This window comes from Notamacropus eugenii, chromosome 3 (assembly GCF_028372415.1).
Source record: "Notamacropus eugenii isolate mMacEug1 chromosome 3, mMacEug1.pri_v2, whole genome shotgun sequence".
In the NCBI taxonomy this organism is placed as follows: domain Eukaryota; kingdom Metazoa; phylum Chordata; class Mammalia; order Diprotodontia; family Macropodidae; genus Notamacropus; species Notamacropus eugenii.
In genome coordinates this window covers 49,402,120-49,423,642 of record NC_092874.1, presented here as the reverse complement: position 1 = coordinate 49,423,642, position 21,523 = coordinate 49,402,120, and the positions used below count along the sequence as shown (strand labels likewise).

General features: G+C 37.9%; 1 protein-coding gene and 1 long non-coding RNA gene across 5 annotated transcripts in view; one reads left to right on the top strand and one right to left on the bottom strand.

Moving 5' to 3' along the window:
- LOC140530917 (uncharacterized) overlaps window positions 1-21,523 on the top strand; it is a 1,083,438-nt gene that overhangs the window by 86,567 nt on the left and 975,348 nt on the right. The window lies entirely within an intron of this gene.
- The window catches only part of LOC140531013 (A-kinase anchor protein 9-like), an 88,820-nt gene that overhangs the window by 21,558 nt on the left and 45,739 nt on the right, over window positions 1-21,523 (bottom strand). The window contains exons 9-13 of the mRNA XM_072650214.1: window positions 18,781-20,460; window positions 16,228-16,314; window positions 13,059-13,159; window positions 10,661-10,857; window positions 7,119-7,345 (exon numbers count right to left, since the gene is read on the bottom strand). Of these exons, the coding sequence (XP_072506315.1) occupies window positions 7,119-7,345; window positions 10,661-10,857; window positions 13,059-13,159; window positions 16,228-16,314; window positions 18,781-20,460 (2,292 nt within the window). The remainder of the gene's footprint in view (window positions 1-7,118; window positions 7,346-10,660; window positions 10,858-13,058; window positions 13,160-16,227; window positions 16,315-18,780; window positions 20,461-21,523) is intronic.

Here is a 21,523-nt window from a genome sequence, read left to right as displayed (position 1 = left end):
ACAAAACAGGCTTGGTTCACTGGTTTTCAAACCCATAGAAGCATTAAATCAATTAATTAATAAGCATTTATTAGGTTACTATTATATACTCTGTGCTAGGTGCCAGGCCTTCAGATGTCAAGAATAAAACAATCCCTGACCTCAAGGAGCTTATAGAAGCAGGAAACTGAAATGAATGTATTTATATTTGAAACTCTGTTTCAGGCAGACATAATGCTGATGGCAATTAAAAGTATTAGGTAACCTTATAAAGCGAAAGAGAATGCTTAGAGGCAACGAAAAGCACAGAAGCACCTAGGCTACCTTGAATTTCACAAATTTATATCTGTGCTGTGTGTATTTTTACATGTATTTATTATCTCATATAAGCTCAATGCAAAGGCACACAGTAGGCACTTAAGAAATACTTGATTAACTTTGAATCAAACAAGGCTCAATTTTGTTAAGTACATTCTATTTAAACAGTAAGGGGTATGTATAAAACACATTAAAATATAAAACACAACAAACTGCAGTGAGAGAGGATGACTGGATTCTTGGGGGTTTCACGTGGCTGATGTTCTACTAACCTTCCAAACTGGTTAACTGTAAGGCCAAATCCTGCACACAGAGCACAACCAAAACTCTGACTAATGCTCACCAGAGTGGGAGGAGGACCATACAAACTTTCTGTTTGCTATAATTCTATCTAAGCTTTTCAAAAAGCAAACAACTCAATAGCTGATCATTATGTAGCTCACTCATTTTCAGAAATACCCTCCCTTCTGAGAAAACAAAACTGTTGACTATTTTAATGGGTCACATGACATTTTTCTCAGATGTGGAATCAGTAAAACTCTAAAGACTTTATCAGATAATGAAGGAAACATTCTGTAGGAGTAAACAGCTCATTCATTAATTTCTCCAGGCCCTAAGGACATCACTTGGAAGATTATCATCTTTGGTCCTAAAATTCTGAAAAGCATCTGTGGGTGGAAAACTACTCCTGTAAAGTAAGTAGCTACCTGTAGTTCATTCAGTTTGTGAAAGCTGCATCCAAAGCTTACCACCAAAAAAGATCACCTTTCAAGGAAGAGTAACACTCTATATTAAAAAAAAAAAAACCCAGCTTCTTAAAAAGATACTTTTCTGCTAGTGTGAGGGAAGTCTTTACTGTATGCTAATTACACAGCCTCTGATTTACTGTTTTCAAATAGACCTGAACCTATAATTAGCTAGTCTGGGCAAAATCCAGCAGGACTATATTATAATAGCTAATTATGACATGGAGCTGGATACAAAACAACTACATATAATAAGTCATTAGCCTCTAAGATGTATATTAATTCTCTATCTTGATACTCATGTTATAATCATCATCTATCTTCTTAAAGTAAAAACTCATTCGTTAACTCATCCAGTGAAAGAAAGACATACCTATCAAACCCTGGAACAGCACAGACACTTGCACAGGGTATCCCAAAAGTCTCTGTGCTGTTTTAATATGCTTTATAAAAAATGCTTTAGTAGCTTAAAACAATACAGCATATAATATAATGTGTTAGCGTACGGTTGGTTGGTAGGTTGGTTGTCATCCTTTGTTCTCAAAGTGGACCAAAATGACATCACCATGATAAACTCAGGTTTCAGTGTCTGACTGTGGCTGATCAGACCAGTCCAAGCTCAGAATGCTCTACCACAGGTTGGGCACAGATAGTCCGGGTGAACATTTGGCGTAGATACTCCAAATTTGTGCCTCCTGAGTTTACTTTGTGCTGTCTCAATTCTCCTTCGCTCATACAGTACACCACCCTTTCTGATGTGGGCACTCCATGCTGAGCGGTCCTATGTCAGTGTTTCCTATGTTGCACAGTCAAATCCAAAGTTCTTGAAAGAGACCTTGAGGGTGTCCTTGTATTGCTTCTTCTGACCATCATGTGATCACCTGCCCCGTGCGAGTTCTCCATAAAATAATCTTTTAGGCAAGCACACATTTTTCATTTGAACAACGTGGCCAGCCCATCAGCATTGTACTGTCTGAAGCATAGTCTGAATGCTTGGCAGTTCAGTTCAAGCAAGGACTTCAATGTTGTCTGGTACCTTATCCTGCCAGGTGATTCTCAGAATTTTCCTAAGACAGTTCAAATGGAAGTCATTCAGTTTCCTGGCATGGTGCTTGTAGACCGTCCATGTCTCACAGGCATATAGCAATGAGGTCAGCACAATGGCTCTGTAGACCTTCAGTTTGGTAGTCAATCTAATACCTCTTCTCTCCCAAACTTTTTGTCTGAGCTTCCCAAACACTGAGCTAGCTTTGGCAATGCATGGATCAATTTCATTGTCAATGTGTACATCCCTGAAAAGTACACCACTAAGGTAAGTGAACTTATCCACAGCATTCAAAACTTCTCCATTTGTTGTAATCGATGGTTCCACCTAGGGATGGTGTGCTGGTGGCTAAGGGAGCACCTGTGTTTTCTTGGTGTTAATTACTAGGCCAAAATGAGCATAGGCAGTAGAGAATTGATCCATACTTTGTTGCATCTTAGTTTCAGAGGCTGCACTGAGTGCACAATCATCTGCAGACAGAAAATCATGCACCAACACTTCCTCCACTTTGGTCTTGGTTTGTAGCCTTTTCAAATGGAAGAGCTTACCATCAGTATGGCAGTTGACCTTGATGCCGTGTTCTTCCTCACTGAAAGCATTTGTCAGCATGGCTGAAAACATCATGCTAAAAAGCATGGGAGTAAGCACATAGCCCTGTTTCACTCCCTTGGTGACTGCGAAGGCATGAGAGCTTTGTCCATTATCCAGAACCCAGGCAAACATGCCACTATGAAACTGACGTGCAATATTGATGAACTTCTCCAGGCAACCAAATTATGACATGATTTTCCATAAGCCCTCATGACTAACAGTGTCAAAGGCTTTGGTCAGATCCACAGACGTTGTGTACAGACCTCTGTTCTGCTCCTGACATTTCTCCTGGAGTTGTCAGGCAGCAAACACCATATCGACTGTTTCTCAGTCCTTTCTGAAGCCACACTGACTCTCAGATAGATGACCATCTTCCAGGTGAAGGATCAGCCTATTAAGAAGGGCTCTTGCAAGAATCTTGCCAGCAATGACTAAGAGAGAGACACCTCTGTGATTGTTGGAGGACAATCTATTCCCTTTACCTTTATAAAGATGGACAATGGAGGCATCCTTGAACTCCTGGGGGATAACTTCCTTTTGCCATATAACCTAGAAAATTTCAAAAAGCTTTTGCATGAGCAATGGTCCCCCTACCTTATAGATCTCACCTGGAATAGAATGAGCACCAGGTGCTGTGCCACAAAAAGGAGCCTAATGGCCCTCAAAACCTCTTCTTCAGTTGCAAGTTCAGCTAAGGAGGGATTTTCAACCTAAGGTAAACAGTCAATGGACTCAGCACTGATTGATGATGTTCTGTTGAGAACACAATGGAAGTGTTCAGCCCATCTCTCTAGGATCATGTCCTTATCACTAATCAATATGAGTCCATCAGCACTGAGCAGTTGTGATACACCATAGGTTTTTGGTCCATACATAGCTTTCAGGGAATCATAAAAGCACTTTGGATTTTATGCTGATAGTAGAGTATATAATATAATGCATAGTATATAGTATTGAATATTTTAATATTATATGCATGTGTTTTGGGCCAAGAGTGTAGGGAGAGGAGGGACTGAGAGAGGCTTAAGGACGGATGGAGAGGTATGGAAAAACCACTGTGGTAAATGGGATAGTAAGTTAATTAGGAAAGTATAAAAGAATCGGCCTTGTAGCAACACAGGGCCCAGATGAATTTAGGTAATTAATCTGTAGTGGACCAAGGTAGCATGGTTTCATGATTTTCTCCAGCTTTGTTCAGTAGCACATGCATAGAAAAGAAGGCAGTGGATGGTAGAGGCGATAAAAGGCTGAAGCTTGGCAGGCCAAGTCTAGTGACTTGTGAAGGGGGCAAGAAGACAGTGAAGAGTTGAACTGATTCACTAAAGAGTCAAGATGGGGAAGGGAGGAGAGCATAGCTCCTACAGGGATGAAGGCCAGGGACTGGAGGTCACAGTATGGTCAAAGAAAAAGATTTGGGGTTAGAGGGGAGAAATGGACTGAAGACAGATTATGATCAGATAAAGAAATGTCAGAATTCATGAACATGGAAGTGGAACCTTTGTGGGTGATGACAAGTTCAGGAGTTTGACCCTTTGGTATGGCTCAGGTGGGGTGGAGAAGTAGGTCATGAGACATGAGTAAGTTGAGGAACTGTGAAGTTGGGGGATTGAATTATCACTATATATGTTCAAGTCCCCAAGTATAAAGGCATGACTTGAGGAAAAAAGACCATGAGTCAGACACTGAACTCAGTTAGGAAGAAGGGGAATATCTTGGACATTGGTTGATCACAGTGACTAGAATTCTGATTTGGTGATGTTTCTGGACTGAATGCACCACAAAGGAGCAGAGGTGACTGAGTGACGGTGGTAAAGACAGAACCAAGGCGTACTCCCAACTTCCCTCCATCTACCAGAGAGTGAAAGGGCAGCCAGGGATGCTGTCATCAAGGAGGTATCTTCTCTCAGTGAAAAGTAGAAGCTGGAAGGGGTGAGAGAGAAAAATATCTAAGAGGAAAGGAAGTCTGCTGCCTATGGAGCAGGCCTTCTAGAGGGAACTGGGAAAGAGACAGAACATCTTGGTGGAACACTGCATGCCAGTGTGGACCTTCCCTCTTTTCATGTGAATAACTTCATCTTATGCACAATACTCTCCTTCAGCGAAATCAAGGGAGTTTATAACCTTGATTGTTCGTGTATTAGAACGTCTCTTTTCCAATAACACAGCTATTATTATAAATAAAAAGTCTCATGCGCAGTAAGGAACAGCGATAGTCTGTCTTCACACTCTCCACACTCTGCTAAATACAAGCTCTACACAGTACGAACGTTCCCTGCAAAGTGCCTTTAACTCTATTCACATTTTGAGATATATCTCTGAGTCTAGAAAAAGACCATAAGAGTTCCATTTCCAGGTTTCTTTGTGAATATGAGTTCAGCACCTAACGAAAGAGCACCTCAGAATGGTTCCTGGTTGTTCAGATATATTGTGAAAAAACCAAAGTCAAAGTGAAACATTCTATTACAAAGAAACCAGATTAAAATATATGATGAAGGCAAAAAAACCCCATTCATTTAGGCTGTTGATTTGTGTTGCTTTAACTACCAAATATATGCATCAAGTTCAAGATCATTTTAATTACTGATTATCTTGGAAGTGCAGCTGAATAAATCAGAAGCTATCATAACTATTTCACATCTTCCTAAGAATTCAAAACAGATTTCGAGATGAACTATATTTAGGTTATAGTAATATCTGGGGAAATTCCAGAGTCTTTACAATATCTTGAGGATGCAGTTGAAACATTCAGATTCAGTCATGACACTTCCAATCTAACCTGAACAGCTACTTTAGCCTGACTGGACCTGGCAGACACTTTCCTGGGAAACCCAAAAACTTCATTTAGATGAACAGTGAAAAAGGTTAATATTATGTGAACAACCTCTATAGGAATATTTAATGGTTTACTCTGTAATCTTTACATCAAACTGAGTACAACCATTCAGAAAGCCAAAGAATTCTGGAGGTAGAAGAAACCTTAAAGAAATATATTCATAAACTGAGTACAGACCGTTCTCATTTTACATAAGTAGACTGTTCTGCAAACCTCTATGTAAAGACATTTTTATGTGATGTGAATTTGCCTGCAGAGGTGAGGAAAGGAGAGAGGGAAGCAGGAAGGTGGCCACATACTAAAGGAAGAAGGGGGCTGGCACACTGTGCAAAGACGTGCAGGGGCCAGGGACAAAAAGTAAAAGCAGGAGGAGGAACATGTGAGGGCCTGGTTGATATTAAGACAAACAACACACAGAGGGCAGACATGTGACGGCCAGACATGGATGCAGACAGGAGAGGATGGGTGACATGTGTGGGGCAGGGACAGGCATGAAGTATTCAAGCTCAAACAGATGGAAGACAGAGATGCAGGGGCCGGACACATGAGTAGGTGGGAGCAGTGGGGCCAAGCTCTATCTTGCCAAGCCCCATTCAGTGGTGGTGGTAGCATCTCCAGGCATCTGTTCTGCCTTCACTCAGAGGATTTTTCTCTTTACAAAGGTTTTTTTTGGGGGGAGTGGGAGGTCTCCAAGAGCTGAGCTAAGGGGAAGGAGCTGAGAGACAGAAACAGAGACAGATAGAGAGAAACAGAGAAATAGAGACAGAGAGAGAGAGAAAGCGACCAAGCATGGTACTGTATAGCAAAATTAACATACATTTCTTCTGAAATGCAAAGTTCTTTCAGAATTCGAATTTGTACAATAAAAATTTACATAAAAAGCCTGAACTATCTGCCTATCTATGCCAGGCAGGCAGTAGCATTCTGTAAATGCATGCCATCTATTGTAGAATTTTCATTAGTTGATAAATAGTCTGAAATAATTTTTAAGTTGTTGGTTACTCTGAATCCATGGTTCTACTGACAGTGATCTCTTGGATGCAGAAACTTCCCCGACCGATGCAGATCAGCAACTTCTCTGCAGCTTGTTGGATGAAGAGAGTTTCTTAGGTCACTGGGAGGTTCAGTGACTCTCCCAGGGTGACACAGCTAGGATGTGCTCAGGGGGCCTGAACCCCAGTCTTCTGTGGTTCAAGGCCAGCTCTCTTACAGTCTCCTACAGTCCATCACACCATTTCTTAATTAAGGAGGTGGGAGAGTCAGTGTGGAGGAGCAAATGGCCAGGCTTGGAGTCAGGAAAAGCTGATTTCCAGTCCTGCTTCTGACGCATCTTGGCTGTGTGACCTTGGGCAACCCTCTTAACCCTGCGATGCTTTAGGCCATTCCCTAAGACTTTAAGATGAAGAGAAAGAATCCATGTGATCTGCACTGATTGAAGGTATTGCCTAGACCAGTAAAATCAGAGGTTGGGCAACCCTGCTCAGAATCCTAGTGCTCCTTCACTCCTTTGGAGGAGGCTTGTGGATTCAGGATGCCATCTCTTCCAGCAGTTTAAACCGGAGCCTACTAGAGCCTCAAGAGGCATTCAACACATAACAAGTCTTACCTGACTATTTGGTCCTTTTACGGCTTCGAGAAGTTTTTCAACTACAGCCTGCAGCCGACAGCTAACATTTAAGATTAGTTCTTCACTTTTAAGATTGATTTTAGCTCCAGAAAGTTTGCATTGTAGAAGGTGCTGACACAGCTCTTTTTTCTCCTCGGTGATTTCTGATGATGTGCCAGGGGCATTACTTGGTGTGCCACTTCCGCAGCAAGAGACTAGGGGCTCTTCTGTAAGAAGAATAAGGTACTATCATGAAATTCACATTTAGAAACTACAACACATTTTGAAAATTAAACAAGATATTAAATTACAAAGTCCATTTATGAAAATAACTATGTGGTCATTTGGGGCAGTGCACCACAGTGCACAGAGCACCAGGCCTGGAGTCAGGAAGACTAATCTTCCTGAGTTCAAACCTGGCTAGCTGTTTAATCCTAGACAAGTCATTTCACTCTGTTTGCCTCAGTTTCCTCATCTGTAAAATGAGCCGGAGAAGGAAAGGGCAAACCACTCCTGTACCTTTGGCAGGAAAATCCCAAATGGGATCATGAAGAGTCAGACGTGACTGAAAACGACTGAACAACAACAGGCAGTAATTATATTACTGTTATACATTGATAATCATATGAATATATACCTTTCACAATTGTAATGCCATCAAACAAATTAGGACATATTTAACAAATTTATATCTGATTGGACACATTTGACAATAAAAAAAATGTAATGCTACTTTTCTGCTCAACAGCTAGCAAAGAAAAGGGTAAAAGAGAGAGCAATAGAAGCTTCGTAGAAAAAAAAGTTTGGATTATTTAGGATTTTTGACGTTTTCTCCTTGTCTTGCTTTTGATTGTTTCACTGGGTATATCCACTTTTTCAGGTGGGAACTGAAAAAGAAACTATTTAAACTCAGACACATTTTATACTTGCTGATTTGTTAAAAGGTTCAGTTAATGTACTAAACTGTAACAAAAACAGAATTTCTAATATAACTCAATTTAATTCATCTATACTATTCCTGTTTCCTAGATAATATAAGTTGATTCTATGTATTCAAAATTTATAAAGCATGTGTGTGCCTTCTATGAAGGAAAACTAGAGTGTAGTGCACCCATTCCTGCCACTTGTGAGAATTACGTCACACAGCATTCGTGACAGACTGAAATATGGGGATCAGCTGGAGCTCAGGGGGAAGAACCAGAAAAGAATATATCTATCTGATCTCTCTTCCTCATGACAGTCCGGCACAGTCTCAATAGTGAACATGGCAGAGCAGAGACAAGAAGATCAGGATTCAAATCCTTCCCTTCATTGGCTAGGTGATCACAGACAAGTCACTGTGCTTCCTAACTGTCCTTTTCAAATATGAGTGCACCCAAAGACTCACTCTTGGGTCCCTTTCTCTTTCTCTACTCTCCATGACTTCATCCACTTAATTATTATCTTGATGCTGATGACCCACAGAGCATAACAAGTCATGTAAAAAGACAGATGAGAAGGGGTTTCATTAACCCAATTAAGAACCTAAAAAATGTCCTATCTCAAATTCAATATTCAAAACAATCTGGTACTGGTGGATCAGTGTAACAGGTTAGGTACGCAGTACACTGTAGTAAATGACCATAGTAATCTAGCATAGAAGATCCCAAGTTTTTGGGACCAAAAACTCATTATTTAACAAAAACTGCTGGAAAAATCAGAAAGCATTTGGCAGAAACTAGGTATAGATTAACATCTCACACCACATACCAAGATAAGGTCAATATGGGTACATGATTTACACATAAAAGGAGAGCATGGAATAGTTTATCCCTCAGATCTAAGGATAAGGGAAGAATTTAGAACCAAAAACATTTTAAAAAAACAACAGCTAACCGATGAAAATTTTGAACATACACTTCATCCTCCTCAGAGGAGTTCCATTAAAAATACTACGGTCTAAAGCAGAAGGTTTTCTTAAAGGATGAGATGTGCTGATGAAAAAAACTCCGGTCCAGAGAGGTTCAGGGACCTGTCAGACCAGTCACTTGATGCTCCACCAGGTGTAAGTGGCAGAATCAGAGTCTGAGCCCTCTACTCCACATCTGATACTCTTTGTACCATACCACAATACTATGATGCCTCCCTCATGTCAGTCCTCTGCTCAAGAACACTTCCCTATCATCTCTAGAACAAGATATAAAAGCCTTGATGTGGCTCTTAAAATTCTTCACAATTCAGCTCTCCCTTGCCTTTCCAGGCTTATTTCACAACTTGCCTCCTTCACAAATCCTTGCTCTAGCCAGATGGGTCCCTCTGCTATTGCCTGTATCCAGTCTTCTGTAACCAGACTCTCTGCTCTGGTCCAGGTTGGTTCTCTTGCTGAAAAGTGCAACATTCTTTCCTTGACTCTGAGGATCTTTAGCTTTTTTCCATGTCTACTCAGGTACTAGTTGAGAAACAATTCTTCCTAATTTCCTTTATTGGTAATGCTTTTTTCCTTTCCCAAATTACCTCCTATTTGCTTATCTATTTATATGTTATATCCCTTAGTAGAATATAAGCTCCTTGGTAAAATGAATTGAACCTCAACAATGAAAGAGTAGAAAAAAAGGAAAGATGTTATTTCTGCAGAGCTGGACGATAATTAGTGGATATGTTCAAAACAGACCTGGGGATTAATTGAATTAGACTGGATGTGTGTAGAGAACATATACTGGGCACTCATAAAAAGGAGTGGACAAAAATAATACTTTAAGGAAATGTTGAAATAGAACTTAAAATTAAATGTGAGAACCTATAGATGAAAATAGTCATGGCTTTCTTCATGTGGCCATAAGGGGCAGCTGTCCTCCACGCTAAACTAAGGTATACAGCCATTTTCTTTCTACCTCCTCCAGAATCCAATCTTTCCCTGTCCTCTGACTCTTACAGCTTTGCCCATCCTTACAAAACACGGACATGGGGAAAGAGAAGAATCAGAGGCCAGAAAGCAAAGATAAAAATGTGAGATGGGCTTGTATAACTTCTAGAACTACTGCTGGTGCATTAGCCAAAGTTAGTCTCACGCTCTGGCATAGGACTCTTTCCTCTTAAATATCCTTCTCACCTTTGAACAACCTTATGTTTATATAGGGGTTTTCTTCTGGGAGCCTTGAAACCTTAATTTTTATTTCTTTACAGCTTCTCAAATTATGACGCATTTCAGGAGGATGCTGATGGTATGTACGTGTTCTGGGCAGGGAGGTGGATATTTTCTGTCACTGGTTGAGAATTTGGTCACACAGCGACTTCTCTTGTTCAGGTGTCTTCCTGACCTTCCAGGAAGTGTATTGTTGGAGGCACCCTACAGAGCAGCACTCTGATCGAGACTAAGCGCTAACTCTGAAATACTGTGAAGAATGTATTTAGAAGAACAGCCCCTCAGGTTGATTTCGGGGCCTTTTGTGTTGGCAGGTGCTTTGATAGCTTCCCAATGCAGACGTTGTACTGCTTTTCACCTCAGAGATACTTAACAGATGTTTATCAATGAAAATGACAGCAAGATTCTCAAGAACTGGTACCTTCTTTACAGATGTAGTACTGCACTCTTCCTTCCGTCTCTGTCTCCCAAAGGACGTTGGCTGGTGATGTGACTCTATAAGATGGATCCAAAACACCAAGAACGTCAGGGCCAGCTGTTTCCTCAACAGCTGCTATGGTCTTTACAACTTGTAAAAGGATCTTTACAAGTCGGTTATTAGCTTCCTGGAGAGGATTTCTATACATGTAAATAAAGATTAATTAGATTATTTGACACGTCATGAAGTGTCATATACATAAAGTGCAGTATATAAGGAAATATTCATTAATTTTCAGAGTATAAACCAGTATGACTGACAACACTGTCATTTTTAGTGAAGCCTTTGGATGTTTGTATTTTTTAATTAATTTATTAAAATGTCTATTTTAATTGATTCTTTTAACTAAGTGATTTGGGTCAATTACATATAATATTTCGAGATGCACAAACTCTGAAACAAATGAAGGGACTTTATAATTCGTAGGCCTGCCAGCCCACAAAGAACACTTTACGGGGACCTGTCTAAAAAGCAGGCTCCCCTTCCACACTCTTTCTGTGCTGCTCTAGGGGTGATAGTCCAGATTTCCAAACACTGCAAGCTCCAGCTCTGCAGAGGCCAGATCAAGATGGTCAGAACTGAGTGGAGGTAGTAGGACAGGAGAGGCCGCATCCAAAAACACAAAGCACAGATGCAATGAATGTCAGGAAACTTAACTGAGAAATCTTTTAATAATCCAATACCTGACTGCTTCTAACAGCTAAATGCAGCAAAGACACTCCAGTGTCTCTCCTTACATTGTATTTATATTTTTATATGCACACCTATGGAGGTTAATGGACAGAATTTCTGGGTGGACAGTATGTCTCTGAAACTAATTTCTTTTCATAGCTTCATACTGTAGGAGTGGACTACTAAGAATAAATGACACATCAGGCATGTGGCGTTTTCAGAGTGATAGAAAATTTTCCTTCCGTTTCTGTTAAAGAAATAGTGATTATGCTGTTTGTACACGTTAAGTCACATTCTCTGACTATGTTATTATTATTCATTCGCATACCTTCACACTGAAAAATTAAAATCAAGATCACTTAAAAAAGAATTTTCATTTTGTTTTACTTATTTTTTCCAAACTTCTTTACTACCAACACAAGAGGGGTAAATTTCCCCCATTAGAAAAATTATTTATTTCTAAAGGTTCCTTAAGAATAAACAAAAGTAACTGCCTTTATGTACAGCTAGAAAAACAAAACCATCAAAACTACTTATTACCCAAATTTATACAAATATTCTACATTTAGTAACCAAGTCTACTGATTAGAGAAGAAATATAAAATAAATCATGTTATTTTATATTTCTATGGAAATTTTAGTTTTCGTACACTGATACACTGTTCTTGTCTGAGCTCCACACTGATTGTGTGCCACGCTGAGGATCCAATGGGGGAGCCAAAATCTTAGGGGCCAAATGCCTCCATGCAAGCTGAGGAAAGGGATTAGGAGGATTTGAGAGGGGAGGCAATTACGGGAGTCAGGAAGGGAGAAAATGAAGTTAGTAGACATTAACTGCAGTTTGAAATCATATAATTTACGCTCATTTGAATAACAATAGATTTAAATGTAATTTAAAAATTCTTAAGTAACACAGACATGGTTTATATTTTGTACTGATGTTATAAAATGTAATCACTCATTCACAATATTTATATAAATAGGTGAAATAAGAAAAGTTTTTGACATTTGGCTCATTTTTTTTAATGTACTGGTACATGAATTAAACATGTTTGTATGTTGTGCTAAAATGAACTGACTAAAAGGAAGAAATCTTAAGAAAGAATTACACAATGTTTTGAGTATGAAAAACAGAAAGGAACTATTCTGTGATGCATCTCTCTATATATTAAATAATGAAATGTTCTGTGATGAATCACTACAATTGTATTCCTGTGGTAGTGAAATGATATATAAAGCTGTAAAAGTGAGACAAGAGAAATTCTAAGCAATCAGAAGGCCAAAAAAGGGATGGTTTTAGGATCACTAGCAAGGTCTTTCAAAGTCATCTATCTGGGACAATTCCTTAATTTTTCAAATGAGGAAACTGAAATCTAGTCTCTTGCCCATGGGCACAAAAGTCGTAAGGACCGGAAGCAACTTCTCTGACTCCAAATCGAGTATTCTGCAAGGCTGCTTGTCAGTTTCAGTTTGTCTAACACAACTTGGAGAAGACCTGGCACTACTCTTCATACGTATTGATAGCTTTGCTGCAGAAGGGGCATGTTGTTTCTCAGACAAAATATAAAAGATCAACCACGCAATAGTGCTACCACTAAATGGTTTAATGTAAACAAAATAACCGTTCAAAAATAATCAAAGTATAAAACTACACACACGTCTTCCGTACCTGTCTTTAGTGACGCTGTCAGGAGACACAGCTGGACCACACTCTTTCAGTTTCTCTGGACACAGCTGTACTTCTTCCACTCCTTGTTTCTCACTTCCATCCTGCATTAGTTTTTGTAAAGGGAGGGAGAATAAGAGAAACAAAACCATTTTTTGAGCGATCATTTTGGAAATGGCTAGTTGTTCTTCTGCTTAGTCACAAAGTGAAACCAAAAAGTTTATATACAAATTAGATGCTCTTTGAAATAATATTTAATTAGACCTTAGCAAGAGACTAGTATTATCAAGAAATGACAAAACACTGAAACACAGAACTGAAAAAAGATAACCATACTTCACAATTACAGAATACTGACTAGAAACCAACACTGTTACTTTTTATATTTAACATTCCTTTGACAAAGGACAAATCTGGAGGGGAACAAAATGATTTACAAAAGGCAATTAGAAGGAAAATAAAACACTTTCTTTTTTTCTTCTAAATACGTTTTGACATTATCTAGTTCTTGCACAAGGCCATGAAATGACTTCTTTTTCTTTAGCCTTTTTTCTGAATGAGACGCACAGTGGTACAGGGGAAAGAGACGACAAGACCTGGGCTCAAATATCACCTCTGCTATACAATATGGTGCAAATCACTTCATGTTTCAAAGTCCTAGGTAACTTTTTAAGACATTAAATCACATGACAGGTGCTGACCTGCAATGACAGTGGGAGTTTTCTCTTTATATTAAGAGAATCTTGGGTTCTGTACATTTTTGGAAATGACTAGCCAATATTTTGATATAAAAAGAAAAAATATCATGATATGTATTCAGGTCTTAAGACTTATTCTTTTTACCTTTAGCAAATATAGCTGATATTTGTAGATCTAGCCAAAAAAAAAAAAAAAGAATTGATCCTTTGCCTTTCCTTACGGTATCATGGTTAATAAATGTAGTAATACCATTTCAAAACTATTTATTTGTTAAGGGAAAAAGATGTTACTAAAAGATGAAAATTTAAATAACTTTTTCAAGACATTACCAACATAACCAAAGGAACAAATGTTAGTGAAACATAAGCTACATTAATCTGTATAGTAGCTAGACATATAAAGACTGAACTAGAAAGACATGGATTCATTTGTAAGAGGAAGGCAATACAATTTAGACTTGAAGCTTTGTTCTATAGTTAAACAAACTCTTGTAATAAAGTGTTTATCTCAGGGCACTATGTTGCTTTAAGAATTCAGGTTTCTTGCTCGTACAATAAAACCAAGCTTCATTAAACCCTTAAGGGACACATTTAAGCTTCGGATTGTCTGAATGAATTTATCTTTTACAAGTTAGGGTAAATGATGGGGGAAAAGGGTTATACCAATATATTACCATCCACTGGTGTATGCCATTATGGAATTCTGCTGGTTATTAAAATTCAGCACCTGAACAGCCTAAAATCATTGGCAAACAACATTTCTGCAAGTGTAGCAGGTACGTAAAGGGGTTGGAAAGTGAGGGGAAGCTATGCAAATAAAATAAGGAGTAGCATGCTAGTAATACATAAGCAGTGAGCAACTGGTTTAGCAAGTAACTGAAACTGGCCTGATAACCTCTGGCAATGTATCTCATAGATAAGCTGAACTCTAAAAATCTGAAAATAAACAAGTGGAGTTTCCAATAATTTTGGGAAAAAATATTCTTTAGGAGAGCAGAAATGTGAAAAAGCAGAGGATGAAATGTATATAAGCAGATTTTGAATAATGGCAGCTAAGACAAAAAAGAGATTCTGATAAGCTATCTTAGCACCAATCTATAAAGTTATCCTATTATATTGCATTCCTTAGATCAGAGATGGGGAACCTGTGGCATTGAGGCCACATGTGGCCCTCTAGGTCCTCAAGCACAGCCTTCTGACTGAATCCAAACTTCAGAGAACAAAATCTTGCAATAAAACGATGTCTTCTGCAAAAATTGGACTCAGTCAAAGGGTTGCACACAAGGACCCAGAAAGCCATACATGGCCCCAAGGCTGTAGGATCCCCACTCCTGCCTTAGATGTCACTGGACTTTCGTTGTTTTAATAACAGTGAATTACCTACATGCTGTAATTGGGAGAAGTTACAAACAGAATTTAGGGAGATGGCAACACCTTTAGTAATTCTTTCTCTCAAGTTATGTGCTGGCAAGCAAATAGCAAATGAAGGTCTAGAATTCTCCAAAGAAGTATACATATGTTGTATCTCACAGCAGAACATGAGCTCTTTGTGGAAAAGAACCATCTTTTCAACTCTGTTATTTAGTATGGTGCTTTGCATATGGTAGGTACTTAGTAAAATCCTTGGTGAAATATCACCAAGTCAGAGTTCTGGTCAGGGCAAATGAGGAACATGATTCCCTGTCTGGTTAAATCTGATCAGCAGAGTGTCCAATCAGGACTTGGCTGTTTCAATTATCGTGCTATAAAGTCGAGGTCATCTAAGTGATAATATGCATGCATTTGTATTTACATGCTCAAGAAATATGAGATACGACATCTCGGATAATGAGGTCAAAGTTACATACTCAGTTTCAGCCTAGGATTCACCATATTCAATGGGCTAGGCATAACACCCACAAAACTTATGGTGTTAAAGAAGTACAGATGGAAAGTACTGTATGAAGCCATCCCCACTACTGAAGAAACAGCAAATCAACTTGGCCCAATTAATGAGGTTACTAGTGTTATCTTCATACAAAGAGTACAGTTATTAAAGTGGTGGTAACAGAAAAGGCAATGGAGAAGCAGAGGCATGAGATAAAGAAGGGATAGCCTGAGTGTTCCACTAGTATTAATGGAATGTCAAGGGAAAGGCCTATCATATGATCAGGGGTTATGTGGAAAGGCAATATAGAGTAGGAAGGGCTAGACAACTTTGTGACCTGTACCTCTTCAGGGAGCACCCACATAAACCTCCATCAAGGTGTTAAAGGGAGACACTGGGTATTGAATAGGAAACCAAATTTGAAAGCAGAATCATTTGTTATAAGAAACTGACAATTTGGAAATGGTCCTTATGTCAATTCAATCATCAAATATTAATTTGAAGCAATGCTATTAATGATAACAATACTAATTTCAGTAAAATTTACAGAGCCTGGGCTTTTGCACTCATAAAAAGGTTTTAAACAAAAAAAAAACTGTAGACTAACCTTAGCCTCTTCCTCTTCTTCTTGGGGCTGTTTCCTTGAAACCTTAATAATACCCATTTCTTCTTTCCTTACATTTTCATTAGAAAGCTAAAAGACAATATCCAAATAAGACATTTATATATCTCTTACTTATGTACTACTTGTTATAGAAAAGAAGAATCTTGCCTTAGTTATGAATACGTGAAAATTTCTATATACTGGACTCTTGAGAATAAAATCTAGGTTCATCTCAACCTCGGGAGGTCTACAACTGAGACTTATTACCTTCTCTTGACTAAAGAGAAAAACTGGTCTGGCTTCTCCCCTAAACTACCTTGTTTCCATTAGTATCACTACTCTCCTTTTGAATGACCAGTTCAAAAACTTAGTCATCTTTTGACTTCTCCCTTAATTTCATCTTGTATATGTAGTGTTATCATATTCTTTCTTTGAAATGTCTCTTCCCTCTTTCCCTTCTATTCCATTTTCACCATTAGTATCCTAGATAAATCCCTAATGATTCCATGTTGCTGCCTAATGGATGGTAAAGCATATTCCTTTACATGTCACTTGAAGGCCTCCACATCTATCCATGCTTAGTAAGCAGCAAGTATTTAGTGAAATTTAGAGGAAAAAGAAGTAAGGCACAGTCCAGAAGACAGGAGAAGAAGAGTCAGGTCAGTGCCGTTCCAGTGCCCAGAACAGTGTTTTGAGCACTGCGTGTACTAAATATTTGTTAAATTCAAAACTGGTTATTTCCTTATCCTGTGAACCTACCATGCTAGATTTAGAAATCTAGAAAACCACAAAGGTCATAAAGGCTATCCCCTTTATGTTACAGATAAGGGAACTGAGGACAGAAGGATGAAATGTCTTTCCCAAGGTTATACTGGTAATTAATAGGAGAAACAGAATTGCAGAATTGAGGTAGGAATAGGAGCAGAAAATCCATCAGTCCAAAATAATAATACAACTAGATAAAGAAATCAACTTCTAGTACGCTGAGAGCCGTAAGGAGCAAGAAATATCTCTGAATGTCTATGGTTTGGCCTTGGTCTCAGCCCGTAGAGTAAGCCACGCTGTCAAAAGGAAACTGACGAGGCAAAGTGAAAGAATTTGCTCTAATACATTCTGTACCAGTGATCACCTTTAAGTTACTTAACAAAAAAAAAAAAAACCAAAACAATCCATTCCTTAAACCATAGTAAGGAGATGGGAGCTACTTCTACAATGGTCAGAAAACTGACCATCTAAGCAGTTGGTCTTCGAACACAAGTATTGTCTCCTAAGAATCTTTCACTCTACAAATTTATGTGAGTTGAAACCATCACTATCTCTAAAATAATCAAATATTCTATAGATTTAAGTAGCTCACAGGTATCAATTTCTTGATTTCTAGATTCATCATTAGATCACCATAAGGTGACCTTATTACCTAGAAATGCGTTTTTTAAAAAAAAATCGATCCTGGTTAGGCAGTAATATGTATCATCCTACTTGTAACTTCCATATCATTCTATAATAATTTTCATTAATTAGATTAATGTTCACAGTATTACAGTTGGCAAAATATAAACTGTCAAATGTTTCCTCTGGCTTTATCTGAACATATAAACTGTTTTCATTAGTTAGTTTTTAATGTTTTTTGGATCCAATATAACAATTACAGAAAATTAGGATAATTTAATTTGTCTATTTAAAATCTACCTGAAAAATAAGTTACAAGCCCTAATGAGAATAACTTGAAAAAGGTTAATTTTATTCTTCTTTTCAGAATGTTCATTTATATTTTTGTAAAGAACAAAAATATTTTCTAATTGAGGTTTTTCCCTCTTCTAGCTTAATCACACATGAATCAGTAAACAAACCTGTTCAGATTTCAGAGGACTGAGTTCCTGCCGAAGCTGGTCATTTCCACTCTGTGCAATAGCTAAAGATGATGCTAACGACTCATTAGCCAACTGGTCAGTCACAGAGTCCATGGGAGCCAAAAGAGAATTCTTCTCAGGCTTCACCAATTCTTGCTCGCTTTCTTTTCTAATATTCATCTCTATGATCTTTGCCCCTTCATCAAAGTCTTTATTTATTTTAAATACAGGAGCTGCAGAATCTTTATTTCCCTCTGTTGCATGGCTTAAGTTTTAACTCATCCATGTGTTCTGCTCGACTATGGCCAACTATGATTTCTAGCTCTTTGCATCTTTTTAAAACTTGTTCTTTCTCTTGCTTTAGTGATTTAATTTCCTCACTTAAGTGATTAATTTCACTATGTTTCTGCTTGAACTGTTCAGAAAGATCTGACAGTCTCTCTGATAGTTCTAATTTCTCTTGCTGGGTCACCTCAAGTTTCTCCATAAGTTCTGTAGTATCTTTCTCAACAACTTCACCAATTTCAGAAATTTCTGCTGTGAAAGACTTGTCATCTTTACAACTTTCACAATCTGCACTTTTAGTTTTCACTAAAAGAACTGGCTTACTTTTCTGTAAATGATAAAGCTCATCAGTAAGAGCCTTTAGCTTCATTTCATATTCTACTTCCTGTTTGCTTTTACTGTCCTCTAAATCAGATCTTACCTTTAGAAGATAAGCATATTCTTCTCTTAACTCCTGGTAATTTGTCTCAAAGTTTTTTTCAGCAAATGAGTATGTATTCCTTTGCCTCTCAATCTCTTCGTTTAGCTGTGTGCACTGTTTTGTGAGTTTTTCATTTTCTTCTAGGAGTATATCAATTTTTTTTTGCCACTCACATTCTTCAGATTTGGGCTTAACTGAATCTATGAAAATAAAACCTTCTTCTTTGCTAATGGGAGAATATATTTTCAACATGTCTTCTAGAGTTTTCTTTTCATTTTTAAGAATGGTATGTTCAGTTTCAAGTTGTGTAAATTTTTCTTGAAGGTCATCTTCTTTCTCCTTTATTTGCCTCTCCAAAAATTCTGTTTTCAGTTGTAACTCTTGCACTTCTTGTTCCAGTGTGCCCTTTTCCTTTTCTTCCTGTCTGAGTACTTCAATCTCTTTCTGAAGCTCCTTAATCTGAAGAGTCATTTCTTCTGATTTTGAATTTACAAGAGACTGCTGTAAATCTTTCAGCTTTGAAATTTCTAAAAATAATTGATTCTGCTTAGTTATTAAATCGTCTTTTTCAAATTGGATGCTTTCCATCTCATGACTCATTTCCTTCTGTAATTCCTCTATCTGTTGTTTATCGTGAACACTTAAGTTATCTTTCAGTTTTTCTATGTTCATTTCATGCTCAATTTCTAAGCCTTCCCGGAGTCTAGTTAGTTCCTCTTCGTGGCTGAATAGCAGCTGAGTTCGCAGTCTTTCTAATTCAGCTTCCCGAGAGTCAGCCATTCTATCGAAAACAGAGTTCTTTTCTTTCTCTAGCATTTCAAGCTTTATCTTGTAATTGCTGACTTCGGCCTCATGCTTTAACTCTAAGTCCTTCCTGAATTCAGACGCAGACACGATCTGGGCTTTCAAATCTTCCACACCGCTAAGCAATTTGTGTGCTTCGTTAAGTTCATCTTCTTGTTCAGCTATTGTCTGTCGAGCTCTTTGAACCTGCTCCCTAGAAAAGCTTAATTCTTCAAAAAGGTCTTCAAGTTGACTCTGCAAAATAGATTTTGCTCTTGAAATTATTTCTAACTCCTTGCTTATTTTTTCCTTTTGAGAAATAGCATCTTGAAGTTTTAGATTCAATTCAGTAATTGCCATATTCATTAACTGTATTTGATTTTCATTTACTGGAATATCTCGACATGTTTTTAAAGCATTTTCCAGTTCTCCTTTATGTTGTGCATTAAGTTCATCGAGTTCAAACAGATGCTGTTTTATTAACTCTTGTTTCATCTGCACAATCTGCTGCCCATACATTTCATCTAGCTCTACTCGGAGTTTCTCCAATTTCTGCTGAGTCTGTATTTCCATTCTTTGTACCGTCTCAGTTTCAAGTTGACTTTCCTTACGACTTTTCTTCTGAAGTTCTTCAACAGTCCCCATTAATTGTTTTATTTCACCAGAACGCTGTCTTTCTTTTTGTTCAGAATTCGCTAATTCTAGTCTTATATTACTTATTTCTTTGTCCTTTTCTACAATCTGTTCTTTGAAATCCCCCAGTAATTTATCAGTAGCAATGAGTTTATCCTTCAGCTCAACTGAGTTTTCTTCTTCTTCTACTAGTTTTATTTTTAACTCTTCCATGACTGAATCTTTTTCCTCTAATTCCTTTTTACTTGAATCTTTTTGTTCCTTCTGAAAATAAGAGAGAGAATCTTTAATTGATGGCAACTTAGCACATAGCTTCAGAACTCTGTCATCTAGGTTTGATAGTAAAGCATTCTCCTTTCATTTTATAGTATACTAATTGCCTTAAATAATGTGATTTGTATATAACAGGTTTAAAATTGATAAACTTTTATTCTGAAGTTTCTTAAAAGATCAACAATGTGCATACACATCTATTATTCAGTTAGGAAGGGGGTCAATAAGCATAACCATGAAGAAGATCTGTATTCTGCATGACTACTAATGACAAAATCTACTACTGACCTAGATCTTGCTGGTAAACCAGAGGTGATTCATCGGAAAAGGATGGAGAAAAAGTGTATTCACAGATGCCTGATGCCTTGCCAGTACGGCGGAACTAGAAGCCACCTAATACAGCAAAACTCCAAGCCAAATCTGGGACAACTATCATATTCTGGCTTGGCAATCCAACCTCAAAATTCTGGTTTCAATGGAAATTTGGAGACAGGGATGAACTTTTTCCTGACTCCAGCTCAAGACTCAAGTTGTAGAGTCATGGATAAGGAGAACTATGCCTGATAAGAACTGATGACATCATGGTTTATGGACTATGAGCCACTTGTTGAGTTAGACTATTCCTTACGTAGTTTACCTATCAAAAATGTTGATCTTGTTAAGTGATGTATCTCTTCTGCATTTATTAATTTTATACAGTAAACTCATTAAATCAATACTAGTTAACTGAGAATAGTTCAAGATGTGATATAACCACTATACTATGAACATTTATAGTACCTGCTATGTGCCAGTGCCAGGCACTATGTATGCTAAGCACTTTACAAATATAATCTCCTTTGATAGTAAAATACTTGGAACAGTCAGTGCCTGGCACATAGTATTATTGTTGGGCTGATTAGTCATGTACACACTTCATAAATATGTGTTAAGCAAATTAATCCCCAAAGCTACCTACATAGTTTCCTGACTTGAATAGCCCCACGTACTGCTGGCAGAAAAATCTCTGTAAAGACCTTCTTAAATGTTGGACACGTAGTAGGTTCTTCATGTT